We start from the raw sequence: 13024 nt of genomic DNA on the forward strand, positions 1-13024 counted from the left end.
TCACTCACTGGAGATCCAAGACCTGGGTTCTCACTAAGTGTTTGAGAAGCCAATTCCTAAATCACAATGCATTCTGGATCTTCTCCAACCCTGTCTAAGTACCAGTGGACGGATGGAGACAGACCAACACTTGAAGGACATACATGATTTTACTTGTTTATAATGAAATACACGGTCCTTCCACAACCGGCCATCCAAGAATTGGAATGGAGAGACTTGTGCAAATATGTGTGTTATCTACTTGTCCAGTGCACGTGTGTCTAGGTAAATGTGCACACAAACACACACACACATTGACACGCACATCTATTCAGATACTTTTTGTGTGTTAACAAAAAAGAAAGGCTCTGGAAAAAAAATAACACTAGGTCAGTTGACTCACTGATCTTTAAACTCTAAGCTAGAGGTTCTAAAAGTCTAGTCCTGGGTAATATGCAAACGGAAAGAGAAAGAACCTGCTGTTTTTTGTTGTAGTCATTGGCAGGAGGTTTATGGGTCCCTTTAGAGAACTTCCATTGGCTTTGTTTTTAGGAAAGAGATGGGATATGGAACACTTTACAAAATATACTGTCAAGTGAGAAATGCAAGATTAAGCAGAACAGAACACCTGGTGTGCTACCATCTTATAAAGGAAAACGTGTGTGTGTGCGTGTGTGTGTGTGTGTGTGTGTGTGTGCATGCACATAGGCACGGTTGCACATATAGAGCATACATACTCTGGAAGGACACACAAGAAACCATGACTGGTGGCCTCTGGGTGACAGGAGACCTGGGTCCTGGGGATGGGGGGGGCACAGACCTCTGAGTGTTTATCCTTTTGTGCTCATCATAAACTACCTACTCAAGATAAAAGTTAATTAAAAAATAAACAGAGAAGTGCTTATCAACTGACCTTCATCTTTATATTATCTCCTTGCTTGAGAGTTCTTTCTTGAATCTCATTTTAAAATCCAGTTCTCTTACCTTGAGCATCTTCAGAGAATAGGAAAATTAATTTTGCCTGTTTGGAATGCTGGCTGATAAGTGACTAAGTCTGCTTACCTCCAACCATACCCTCTCCCCTCCCAGCTGCTCTGGAGCAGCAGCATCAGGAAGCAAGACTTTGTCAGGGGGACACAGGAACATCAGAAGAACTAGACTCTGCCCTTGGTTTCTGTCACTAGCTAGCTTCAGGTAAATTTGGGTTGGCCACTAAGCCTCTCTGAGCCTCCATTTCTTCCCGCATAAAGTGAAGGTGGTGGATTTGAGCACTGAGGTCCTGTCAGTAGTGGTCTGTGAGTCCATCCTACAGAGAGCAAGCTGGGGCTCTCCCTGCTCTTCGCTTTGGGGCTCCCTGGGCGGGACTCGCTCTCTGGGCCCCAGTAAAGCTTTTAACTGCACGAGAATACATCTGGAAAAAGGAGCTGTGAAGGTTGTGAGATCATATATCTCTCTTCCTCCTCACCCTCCTCCCCTCCCTCTTTTCAATTCCCAACCTCCAGGGATGGTGCCTGGCTTGGTTAATTAAGATAAGACTTCAGGAGCCTCCGGATCTCCTGCTGTGCTGTGATGCTGCAGCTCTGGGTGTTGATTTCCATTTGCTGTTCCAATGCTTGTTGTGCCCTCAGATGTTAGTTGCTTTTGAGAACTTGATTGAATTTTAAGAGCCTGAATCCTTAATTCTGTTTGTAATGTTAAATGCCTATGCCTTGTTGACCTGCTTTCAATGAGGAGGAACTGATTTTGCTTGTTTATAATGAAATACATGGTCCTTCCTCAACTGGCCAGCCAAGAGTTGGAATGGAAGGACTTAGCTTTGTTTTTGTGGGTTTTTGTTCTTGTTTTCTGTTTTTATTTATACTGGGGATTGAACCCCGGGGGAATATCCCCAGCCCTTTTATTTTTTATTTTGAAAAAACAGATTCTCGCTATGTTGTTTAGGGCTTCACTAAGTTGCTGAGGCTGGCTTTGAACTTGAGATCTACCTGCCTCAGTCTCCCTAGGTGATGGAATTACAGACTTGCTGCATCACACCCAGCTTAGTTTTTTTTTTTTTTTTTTTTTTTTTTTTTTTAAGTTAACAACTTGGGAGTGTTTTGTTTCAACTGGAGATCTCTTAGTAGGGTAAAACTCTCAGTCCAAAAACATTTTCTTCCTTGTACCCTTATCCTAAATGGTACAGGATTCCACACATGAACAAAATTGATCTAGGAACATTTAATTTAGGTCTATGCAACAGAATCTTGCAGTGGTCAGACAGAGTGAGGGCTTTCACTTGTGGACAGGGGGTGTTAACATACGCAAAGCATGGGGCGCTGATAAACACTGCTGTCCTTTTCTCTGGAATGGAACTTTCAGTGTTCACTGGTACCTTTCAGTTACCTTGGTACTAAACAAATAATGACTTTTTGCAGAATGAATGCAGGCATAAACAAGGGAACGATGGCCAGTTCCACCCTTGTGCAAGTATTTTCTGGTTGGCTCATTATTTTCTGGGGGTGTCAGCAAGGTGTGTCTAACATTCAGCATCCTGGGGCTGCTGCTTAAAACCTCTGATCCTTGGTTTTCTCATCTGCAAATCAGAATTGATATAGTACCAGCCACATCAGGAAGCTATCAGGTTTTCCTTTATAAGATGGTAGCTTACCAGGCATTCCGTTCTGCTTAATCTTGAATTTCTCACTTGACATTTCTCAAATAACCTGATAGCATCCTGATGTGGCTGGTACTATATCAATATAAATGATACATGTTAATTGTCCAGTGTGGTACCTAGCATGGAATAGTTTGCAATAAGGGTTTATTAAATGAATAATTCAATGACTATGTTGATAAATGAGTGGGCAAATAAATAAGTGAGGTTCCACTGCCTTGGGTCTCAAAGTACCTTTTTTCAGAACACCTAACATCCCTAAGACAAGATAAAGGTCTGATTCTGCAGCAACCCCTCTAGCTTAATGTACTGACCCACTCCTTGATTCCCACTCAGGTGAGCCTCTACCTAACCAGCTGAGCCAATGGTCAGGGACAAAAAGGAGTTTCCAGGCAAATCAAGACCTGACAGATGTGGGGTTCTCTCCTGGGCCCACATAGTCACAGGAGAACCCTGTTGGGAGAAAATGAGCAGAACTAGAGAGACTGGTCCAGAGCCCTGCCACACACCTATCAAATTACCTGCTGACCTCAGAAGGATGTCAATTCCTTTGGCATTTGCATAGAATGCTGCATATTTATTAGTGGAATAGCATGTCTTCCTAGTCACATAATCAATTTCTTGAGATGAAGGCCTGAATCCCAGGCAATGCTTGGCACAGTACTGGTCTAATTTGTAGTCTCTGAATTCTAGAAGGGGGTTAGAAGTCTCAGGGAACAAGGAGCCCAAATCCCCTTTTCATAGACAAGGGGATGGGGAGATAACATGCCTGCAGCTCAAGGGGGAGGGAGGACAGCAGGATGGTCCAAAATGGTACTCACATCTCCTTCTCCTGCTGCAGTTTGCAGGCCTCTTGCTGGAGGATTTCCAGCTGCTGCTGAGCATCCTGGAGCTCCCGGGCGGTCCGCTCCAGCTCCTGTGCCAGTTCCTGGTTAGTGAGCTTCAGCTTGGTATTCTCAGCCTTGGTCTCATGCTTGTCATTATGCAGGGCTGTACACTGGCCTTCCAGCTGGAAAGGAATGGGGAAGCAGAGGGAGTGACAAGCCACTACCAGCAGCAAGCCACTTACTTGCCCAGACCTCTCCTTGCTTTCTTGGCTGGCCATCACTGTGCACCCCTGCTCTGCTCGCCCGGTCCCCAACCTAAATCAGCATTGTTCTGCTGTTCATTGACACACAGGCACTTCTGCACTCGGGAAGGAGCACATCTCTTCTTTCCCCTGTGTCCTCACAGGACCACTAAACGTGCCAGTGAGTGGGGTGGGATTGCTCCATTCAAAAGGACCACTAGCAAAGGAAATTTCATTATCCATCTGGTCTCTCATCCCAGTCAGAATGGTCTTGAGATCTAACCTAAATCCCTTTTGTCCTCTAAGCTAATTTCTTCTCCTTGATGCAGTTAAGTGACACTCTTTATAAAACCATCCTTCCCAATTATGAACGCCGAGAATAAATCTGTTTATTTCATTATTATCTCTCAGCTAAATAAGTTCAATTCCTTTAATCGCTGAAAAGAAAAAAATCTTCGTATGGTAGCCAGACACCCTGGAAATTCTTAGGGAATAAATTAAACTGGTCAAATAGACCCCATATGTTTTCTCATATCCCTAATGCAACTAAAACCCTCTATTTTGATAACTTCGGCTTTGCTCAGCAAGGGATGATGCTTTGCAGGACTTCTAACCCTCTCACCAGAGGAATCAGTCAACCGAGGTGAATATATCGAATATATCAATAAATTCAGTTTAATGAATGTGGCCAGTATGAGGAGGAGGAAGCAATAACAAGGAATTTCGTGTGACACTCAAGAGGCTCCTGTGTAATCAGGCAAGCATGCAGTAATTAAATCGAGTGGCAATCATTCATTTGAGGAGTAAATCTAATTGCTAAGAATATGAAGTGTCATGGTGAGGAGACAGAAGAGTAGGAGAAGCAAGGAGCCACTGTGATGGGGACTGGCAAGGTGGCTAGCAGTTCCTGGAGTGAACATTATCTCTCTGCAGAAAGAACGAAGTCCAAGTTCAAAGCTGGGCAGCAGCCACAGTCCCCAGCCTTAGCAGGGGTGGCTTAAAGCTTATTTTAATGTGTTGCTAAAAATAGCCTTCTCTATTCCCAGGGAAGCAATGCATCTGGGTCTTTCCAGGGCTGGATTCCTTCCAGAACCAGGCAAAATGGACAGGAGGCCAGAGGCACGCTCTCCTCTCTCCTCCATAAGCCCTCACTTTGGTAAGCAGGCCACTGAGCCTGAGGCTTATCTAGGCAATCAGTCTTCCTGGGGCCCCTGAGTCGGGTGTCCCCAGCCACAATGACACTGCCCTGCATAACACACCATCTAATCTGTCTCCTGGAGGGTCAGGCAGTTCAAGAAGAGTGTCTGTGCCTTCATCCATCCTGCAGGGTGGTGGGGGCCATGGAGACTGAAGAACCTTGCCCAGGTGTGTGGGCAGACAGGCAAAGGATACACCAAACTTTGTAGAGCCCTTTTAAGCCAGAGGTGTCCATGGGTATCCTAGAGGGGAGCAACTTGTCTGCAGCCTTCCTCAAATAAGTTTTAGTTTTGGCATTCTGGTGGCCCCTGGGTGTGACTATATGAAAATATCCGTAGATTCCCTCTGGAATTCTTAGTGACTTTTTCAAATTAAACACCTGGCATTGGAAAAGTAAAGGCTTTACCTGGGATCAGTAAGGCTTTCCCTGTGACTTTAAATGCTACCTTGTACACTCACATGGTTATTCTCAGATTAAATTTAAAAGTTCATTTAAAATTAAAAGCTCATAAGTGAATGGCAGGAAAAGCAAGCTAGAGTCAGAGAAAAGGGTGGAAGAAAGATCCTGATACCCCGCGGACACTAGCAAAACATACCTTTTTCTGCTTCTGGTTGAGTCTCTCCAGCTCCTGCTCCTTAGCAAACAGCTTCTTTTCCAGCTCCTGACTGCGGGCCTGGAACCTCTCCGTGTCCTGCCACATTGGGTAGAGGAGATGCATGGGGTGCACAGTGCACCTGGGTTAGAGACTTGTCCTTCTACTTGAAACTACTCTTTAGTAGGCGAGGCCACTTGCCTCTTTGCACTTTGAGGCCCTTCCACCACACTCCAGGGCTTTGGGGAACTGCCTGCCCTATCAATAAGGACCCATGAGACAGAGATAGCCCAAGAGCCTAGTGAGGCACTATGTGAAGTCCCACTGAGTGTGACCATGACCCACATTCATGCACTGCCACTCTTCCCCTACCCCCAAAATGGACCCAGTGTCAATTAGTGGTGGAGTACTGGACAGGAAGAATAGGGACCTGACTGAATCTTGGACCTCTGACTCTTCATCTGTAAATTATGAGTGGAAGGGGGAGGTAGATGGTCTCAAAAATCCCTTCCAACCTGGAGATTCTGTTCCATTTGGGGCACTGCCACAGGATCCCTTTAACTGATCCTTGTTTTCCAAACACTTCTTCTTGAGAGTCGAAGAGCTCACTATTTTTCCATTGGGATTGAGTCTCCCAGGCCCTGCTGCTTGTGATGTCTCTGTGCCTGAGCTCAGCAACCCCCTCCCCTCTAGCCCTATATTGGGCTTCCCCAATCAGAGATGCTGAGGCCCTAATGATTCAGGTGTGAAGAGACCTGGCTGTGGGATTAAAAGGAAAGTGTGTGGGGTGTCAGGATGCCTGACACTCTCAACAACAGTGCCAGGTCTGATGGAAGGGCCCTGAGTGGAGCAGCAGGAGACTTGGCTCCCTAACCCTTGCATCTCCCAATTAAACTGCATCATTCTTCGGGATCACTGTTTCTTTGTACACAAGTAAAACCAAAAATGCTCATGCTACCTGCAGCACTACACTTGCTGCAAGGAAGAACAGAGGTGTAAAATATGCAGAGAGAAGAAACAATTATAACTTCCCTGGAACTGCTGGAGCCCCCAGGACTGCCCATGAAAGGAAGACGCCTTCCCAAGGAGGACAGCTGGGGGATGCTGCCCAGGGTGATTACGGGAGATCCTGGCTACAGGTTTGGCATGACAGCTGGTGGCAGACAATTGGTGAATCATGGCCATTCTTGCTACAGGTCTTTGGACAGAATGTTTCCTCAGTTGGTCATCTGTAGATGCTATCCGGTTCCTCTGCCCATTTTCAGGCAGGTCGATGGGCAGAAAAATGAACAGGTGATTATACTCATCTTAGTTCTATGCCATGGGGGATGTGACCAGCCGGCTTCTGCTCCCAACCTATGTTTCTAGAGAATCAGCACCAGGGAACCTGCCTTGTTCAGCTTGGTGGCTGCATATGGAACAGGTATCCCATGAAGAATGCTGTGGGGACAGCAAGTGGCTCCAGAATTCCCATGCTGATGCTGCCACGCCCACAATGGGCCTGCACAATGTCTTGTTGCCTCTGCCAGGACAAAGCACTGGGGCAGGAGTATCTCTCAGTCTGGACTAACGAGGGTGCAAATGATCAAGAACTAACTTTCCTCATGACTAAACACACTGAAAAGCGTAAAGCCAGGATCCACACCTGGTTAGAGGGTTTTCTATGATGCCATAAACTGATAGCACTATCCTCACTCTGTGGCCAGGCAGAAGTCCACATTTCTAAAGGCTTCATAGCACTACCAAAGACATCTTAAGAGTTTCCATGTTCATGGAAAAAGGCACAAATTTAAGAATTGAGGTTTCTGGGTATTTGGCATCAAGAAAAGAGAAACATGAAGGGGACAGTCAAGGGGCACTGTATCATAGCCAGATCATCCTAAATGATCCTAATTTGTCCTTGAATTTTTCCTCTGACCTCTGTCTACTCCCAACTTCCTCACCACAACCCTCTGCTTGCATCTGGAAGCATGCCTTCAAACTGCAGTCATGGCCCGAGTAGAGGGGGCAAAATGCCTGCAGAGCTTGTCCCCTCTGTATATCATATCATTTGGGATGAAGAGGTGACTCTTCTATCACAGGGGCCAGGGGAAGTTGCTGTTGTCAGAAACTATTTTAGGTTTGCTGATGGAAGGGTGTGAGCTCTGTCTCTGCACATTCAACAACTGGGGACAGCCAGAAGGTTTCCAAGTTCAAAAAGAAAACGGGGTGGTCCAGACACAGACAAGCCTCCAGGGGCTTTGGTTGGAGAACATGGCTGGATTTTTCTGAGAAGCATTCCAATTTCTCTCAGTTTGAATGACATCTGTGATAATGAGTGGAGCAATGGTGTGGATAATTTGAAGCAGCATAAAATTAAAAATGCATCCAAGGGAAGGGGTTGGGACAACAGCCCAGGCTTAGTGCTGAGAAGCAGTGGAGGCTGTTATTCCATAGTTTTTATTTTTCTTTTCTTTTTGCAGTGCTGTGGATTAAACCAGAGCCTTGTGCATGCTAGGCAAACACTCTACCACTGAGTTCATCCCCAGTCCTCAACTTTTCTTTTCATTTTTTATGAACATATTCCAAAAAGAACCTCCTGAGCTTGGTACAGGAAAGCTTTACCAGTCCTGACCTCTCAAGATAAACAGCAGAACTTGGTAAGGACCAAGTATGTGTCAGCTAGGAATAAGGGGTACAAGTTTTATATTTTTTTCTCAGGGTAGCTGAGGTTTTTTTTCCCTGGACTACTACATTTCTAGGTGTCTAAGGGAAAAGAATGGGCAGCCTAGTCTCCAATGGCTGTCCGGTTGGGAATGAACTGGTGTGTTTGGGTGGGTCTGCCATATAGGTCTAGGGACCAGCCAATGTCAAACCCAATCTCCAGGCTGCTTCAGATGGTAAAGTATGCACTATCTTTCATCCATCCACCCACCTGCCCATTCCTTCATAGATTCAACAAATTCTGTTGAGTACTTACTATGTTCTAATCATCACCTAAGAGATGAGGATACATTAGTAAGTAAAAGATAAAGATTCCTGCTTTTGTGGAGTTTACATGTGAGTGAGGGAGATAGACAACAGTCAATAAAAATAAATGAGTACATTATATGTCATGTTCAAAGGTGACAAATTCCTTGTGGGAGAGTAAAGCAGAGCAAGTAACGTTATCGGTAGGGATGTTGTGTTGTGATCTTACATTCAGGGGAGGTGAATATGTCAACCTAGCCAAGCCCAGGGAATGGACACTCACTTTCAGGAGAAACTGTTCCCTCTCGCTTTTGATTTGTTGTTCCATCTCCTCATAGAGATGCTGGATCTCTTCATCATAAGCAGCAATTTTCCTACAGAGGTGGCAAAAGGAGAGTGGTGATAGTTCCTAGAGCTCAGACACCAGAACCCTCTCTGGAGCTGGGGGCGGTTGGGGTGAATGACAGAGTAGGTCAGCCATGACTGCAGGATCAGTCCCTTGGGATTAGTTGACCTAACAGGTGTGTAGACCACTGAGGCCTAGCTGGACCCACTCTGGCTGCTGGTAGGTGTCATGGGACCTCTCCTCCTTGCATCTCCCGGGTACCACTCCCAGCTGATCCAGATGCTTCTCAGTGAAGCTTCCTTGGATCCATCTTCCCTGTACTCTACTTTATTTCAAGGCCCCAGCCTCTGCCAGACTCACCATTTCTACTCCTACAGGGGTGTGTGTGGACAGTACGAAGTTACATTGTGTGGGTTTCTGTCCTGTTCGGTGTCTTGCTTTCCCTCATTTCCAGTTTGGATGCTTTCTCCCCACAGTCTGACACTGCACTATCAGAAGACTCTCCCTGCATCGTTCGTGTAAGTTTGTGTGATCCCCACATTTTTCGTAAGATAGTCCAAAGATTCTATGCTGTTTCTCAGCAACAAACTTCACATGCCTTCTACAAAGAAAAGGGCCACACCTATTTCAGTGTTCATGCCATCTCTGTCACTGAACCAAAGGTGACGTACAAGAAGGCTGAGGCTGGTTGAAGGCTGGTGATGATAACAGGATGTCCTCACGCCTGCTCTCACGCTCATCATCCTCTCCCTACTTCGAAGAACCCACAGGACAGGAAATGAGTGCCTGGGGACTCTCCTTCTACAGAGAAAGACAAAGCTGTGGAGACAAGTTTGGCAGGCCTTCCTCATGGATGATCTTTTTTGGTTCTCCTTTCTCTCCCAATAGACTCTCTTTCTAATATTCCTCCAAGTTCAAACAGGAAGGACCCAAAGTCGCCATTCGACCTGAAACTGGAAGTCATCATAGGAAGCATCAAAAAATCCAAGTGATTGCATTTTTGTACCTTTTCTCTGACTAGGAAGTGAATGATCCTCTTTCTGGGCTCCACTCCCTGTCCTCTTCCTATCAAGAGAACTCCTGGTTCCATGAACAGGCTGACATCATGGCTCTCAAGGCCTGTTTTGAATGTGTAACACACATGTGCAGACACACACCAAAGTTTGTCACCTGCCATTCTAAATGATGGAAAGCCCACTCTGCCCCTGATGCAAGAGACTTCAATAATTGGGGAAATGGCCCTAGTTCTCAGTTCTAAGAGGTACTGAGGAGATTTCTGAACACAAAATAATGGGTGGAAATGGAGTCATTCCCCTAAGCCCTCCATCATTTTACCCCTACCTCCCATGTCCACTTGGGACTCCAATCCAGAGCCAGACCTTCCCTGTGTCCTACGTTTTGCCATAGACCAATTGCTGCCCCTTATTCACTTACTGCCAGTAGGGGGCACATTTGCACCACGTGTACAGACTGTAATGAACATGGTACCATTTTGACTGGTATTCTTCCAGCTCTTCAGAAATCACAAATCTTACTCAGACAAAGAAATCAATGTGAGTCTCCATAGTCAAGGTTATTCAAAACAGAGCACCAGCCTTCAAGTTCCCATTCTTGGCTGTACCCTCAAAACCAGAGACTTGACTTTCAGGAACTGTACCACAGTGGCCTCAGGATGTGCTCAGTGAAGATGGAAGTCCTTCAAGACTTCCAAGAACTGAGGCCCTGTCCTTATGAATGTGTTCAGCATCCCTGATGTAACAAATATCTTTTTGGCTAAGAGTAAGACACCACTTCTTGGTAAATGACAGGTGTTCAAGAATTTTACATTTGCCTCAGCTAACCCATGACAATTAAAAAGGAAATCCTGGAGGGAAATTAAAAAGGAAAAGTCCATCTATTGAATGGACATTTTGGAGTCAGAAACAGATATAGTTTGAAGAAACTTTCAGAAAGTAAGATGGTTTTCTCTTGGTCCTTAGAACTATCCTCCTATGTTTGAAGAAATTCAGATAGCAAAGGGTATCAAGGAAAATTTTAGCTAGTGATTCCAACTATATAAATACTGAAGAGTTAATAAAGTGAGTTGAGAGCAACTTAAAAATTGATTTGGCTCTGCTAAAGTAATACTAATTACAGACATTCATGTAAACTGTTTACCATTTATGCCTAATAACCATGCAGGACATTAATTCTATGATATCATTAAAAGTCTCCTATTAATTTTGCTTGCTTTTTTTTACTTGATTAAATTGACACTCTTTCTGTTTTTCACGTTCACTTGCCAGTTTGCTTGTCATGAATTAAATTATTTTACAAACCAGTATAGACAAATGGAGGGAAGGCAGGTAGAATCTCTGATTGGTGCTTACTATACTAGTATTTGCATACAAAGGCTCTACTGTGAAGGAACCCTGGGACTCCAGGTAGACCTTGGTGATCCTGGGCCCAGCCACATTCAAATGTGGGATGAAGCCTTTGGAAATACCAGTCTCCTGGGAAACTCTGCAGGCCTAAATGACATCATGACAAGCCTGAGTCAGAACATGTCAGTCCCAGGAACCAGGAACACAAAGGTGCTATTCCCACCATTGCATCATTGAGCACAAGCCCTGTGTCCTGATGTCTGATCTCAGAACTGGCTCATATCCTCCAGGTTACCTTGGGCAAGTGCTCCTGCCATCCAAGGTAGCACCTGCTCTGCATTCCTCCTGACATTGTCAGGACAAACAGGAAAGCGGATGTGCAGTGGTCAGAAACACAAAGTCCTAAATAAACTTATGGGGTTATTTATTCTAGTAATTATTATTATGGGCTGTGAAGGGCAAGGGAACAGTACTCTCTAAGAGGAAGAAGGTCTTAGTTTCAAGGATAAAAGGGTTGTTGGGTTTGGAAAGGCTCAGGGGCAATCAGAAGATGAAGAAAAAGCTCAGTCAATAAAAGCTCTCATCAGAGCAATGCATTAGAGACGCAGGTTGCGTGTGAGCTGGAGCTGCAGAGCCCAAGCCTGTGTCTGCAGGGAGCTCCGCAGGGGCTGTGAAAGCAGCGGTGGTGAGAGACACTCTAAAAGGATCTGCACACCTGGCATGCAGTGTTCCAGCCAGGCACGCCACATCCTGCCATCAAAGGAAAGAGACGAACATCATGTTTGCTTATTTTATATATATATACATATATATTTATTTTATACACACACACACACACATATATATTTAACCATGATTTCTAAAACCACTTGTGTTGCCTAATGCATACCAACACAGACTTTGAAATCTTCTCCAGGAGGATTCCACCATCGTTCTGACCCTCACGGAACCCTTGTTTGAGCGCTTTTGAGTGTCTTCATTTAACAACAGATGATTAATTTTCAGTATTCCTGAATCTTTCAGGTTTCATTTGGGTTCAAGCTATCTCTACCAGGTTATGTACACTCAAACCTTCATGTGTTAAAAATGTTAATTCTGGAAATCTGCTTAATTAGCAATTTGGGGTACCAGACTCAGAAGCTCACAGGCCATATTGAGGGAATACTACATTCTAGGGGAATTGAAGAATTTCAGGGTGGGGAGTTTTGTCTGGTCCAATCACCTCTCTTTTCCAGTGTTAGAATCCTTGCCACAACGTCCACATCAAGTATTTACCCAACTTGGTAAGAACACCTTCCATCACAGGGAACTTGCTGTCTCTCCACGAACTCCTTTCATCTTTGGAATATTCTGGATCATAGAAACCTGCCTTCTCATGACCTTACCCCTCTTCTGTATGAAAGTGCTTCATATGTTTGAGAACAGCATCAAGACTTCAAGGAGCTGCCTTGGGTTCAGGCCAAATTGTCTATTTCCTCTAACAGTGTCTCAGATAGATTTTTTTTTTTTTAGTCTCTACACCATTCCCTTCACTCTTCTCTGAATGGGTTCTAATTATTTTCCCTGAGTCATGGAACCTACACTGAATGCCCAGTGCATGAGTCTGATTAGAGCTGGCAATTGCCTCTCTTGTTCTAGATGGCACATATCTATCCACGCAGCCTAAAATCACATTGACTTTTCTTGGCAGCCACAGCAGAGTTGATGAATGCTTAACCCATTTATCAACAAAAACCTCTAAATCTTATATTCATGTGATTGTTTTTGTTTTAAAGATGGTGCTGCTGAATCATATCTCCTCCACCTTGTGGTTTTGCCATTGGCTTTCTGGACACACAGGACGATCTTGAATGATTTCTGTTAGTTTTCATGTTC

At 44.8% G+C, this 13024-nt stretch overlaps 1 protein-coding gene across 2 annotated transcripts in view; it reads right to left on the reverse strand.

Moving 5' to 3' along the window:
* The window catches only part of Cracr2a (calcium release activated channel regulator 2A), a 131670-nt gene that overhangs the window by 42451 nt on the left and 76195 nt on the right, over positions 1 to 13024 (reverse strand). For both annotated transcript variants that reach the window (XM_047550077.1, XM_047550076.1), the window contains exons 7-9: positions 8724 to 8814; positions 5495 to 5590; positions 3454 to 3641 (exon numbers count right to left, since the gene is read on the reverse strand). In XM_047550077.1, the coding sequence (XP_047406033.1) occupies positions 3454 to 3641; positions 5495 to 5590; positions 8724 to 8814 (375 nt within the window). The remainder of the gene's footprint in view (positions 1 to 3453; positions 3642 to 5494; positions 5591 to 8723; positions 8815 to 13024) is intronic.

This window comes from Sciurus carolinensis, chromosome 4, assembly GCF_902686445.1.
Source record: "Sciurus carolinensis chromosome 4, mSciCar1.2, whole genome shotgun sequence".
NCBI lineage: Eukaryota > Metazoa > Chordata > Mammalia > Rodentia > Sciuridae > Sciurus > Sciurus carolinensis.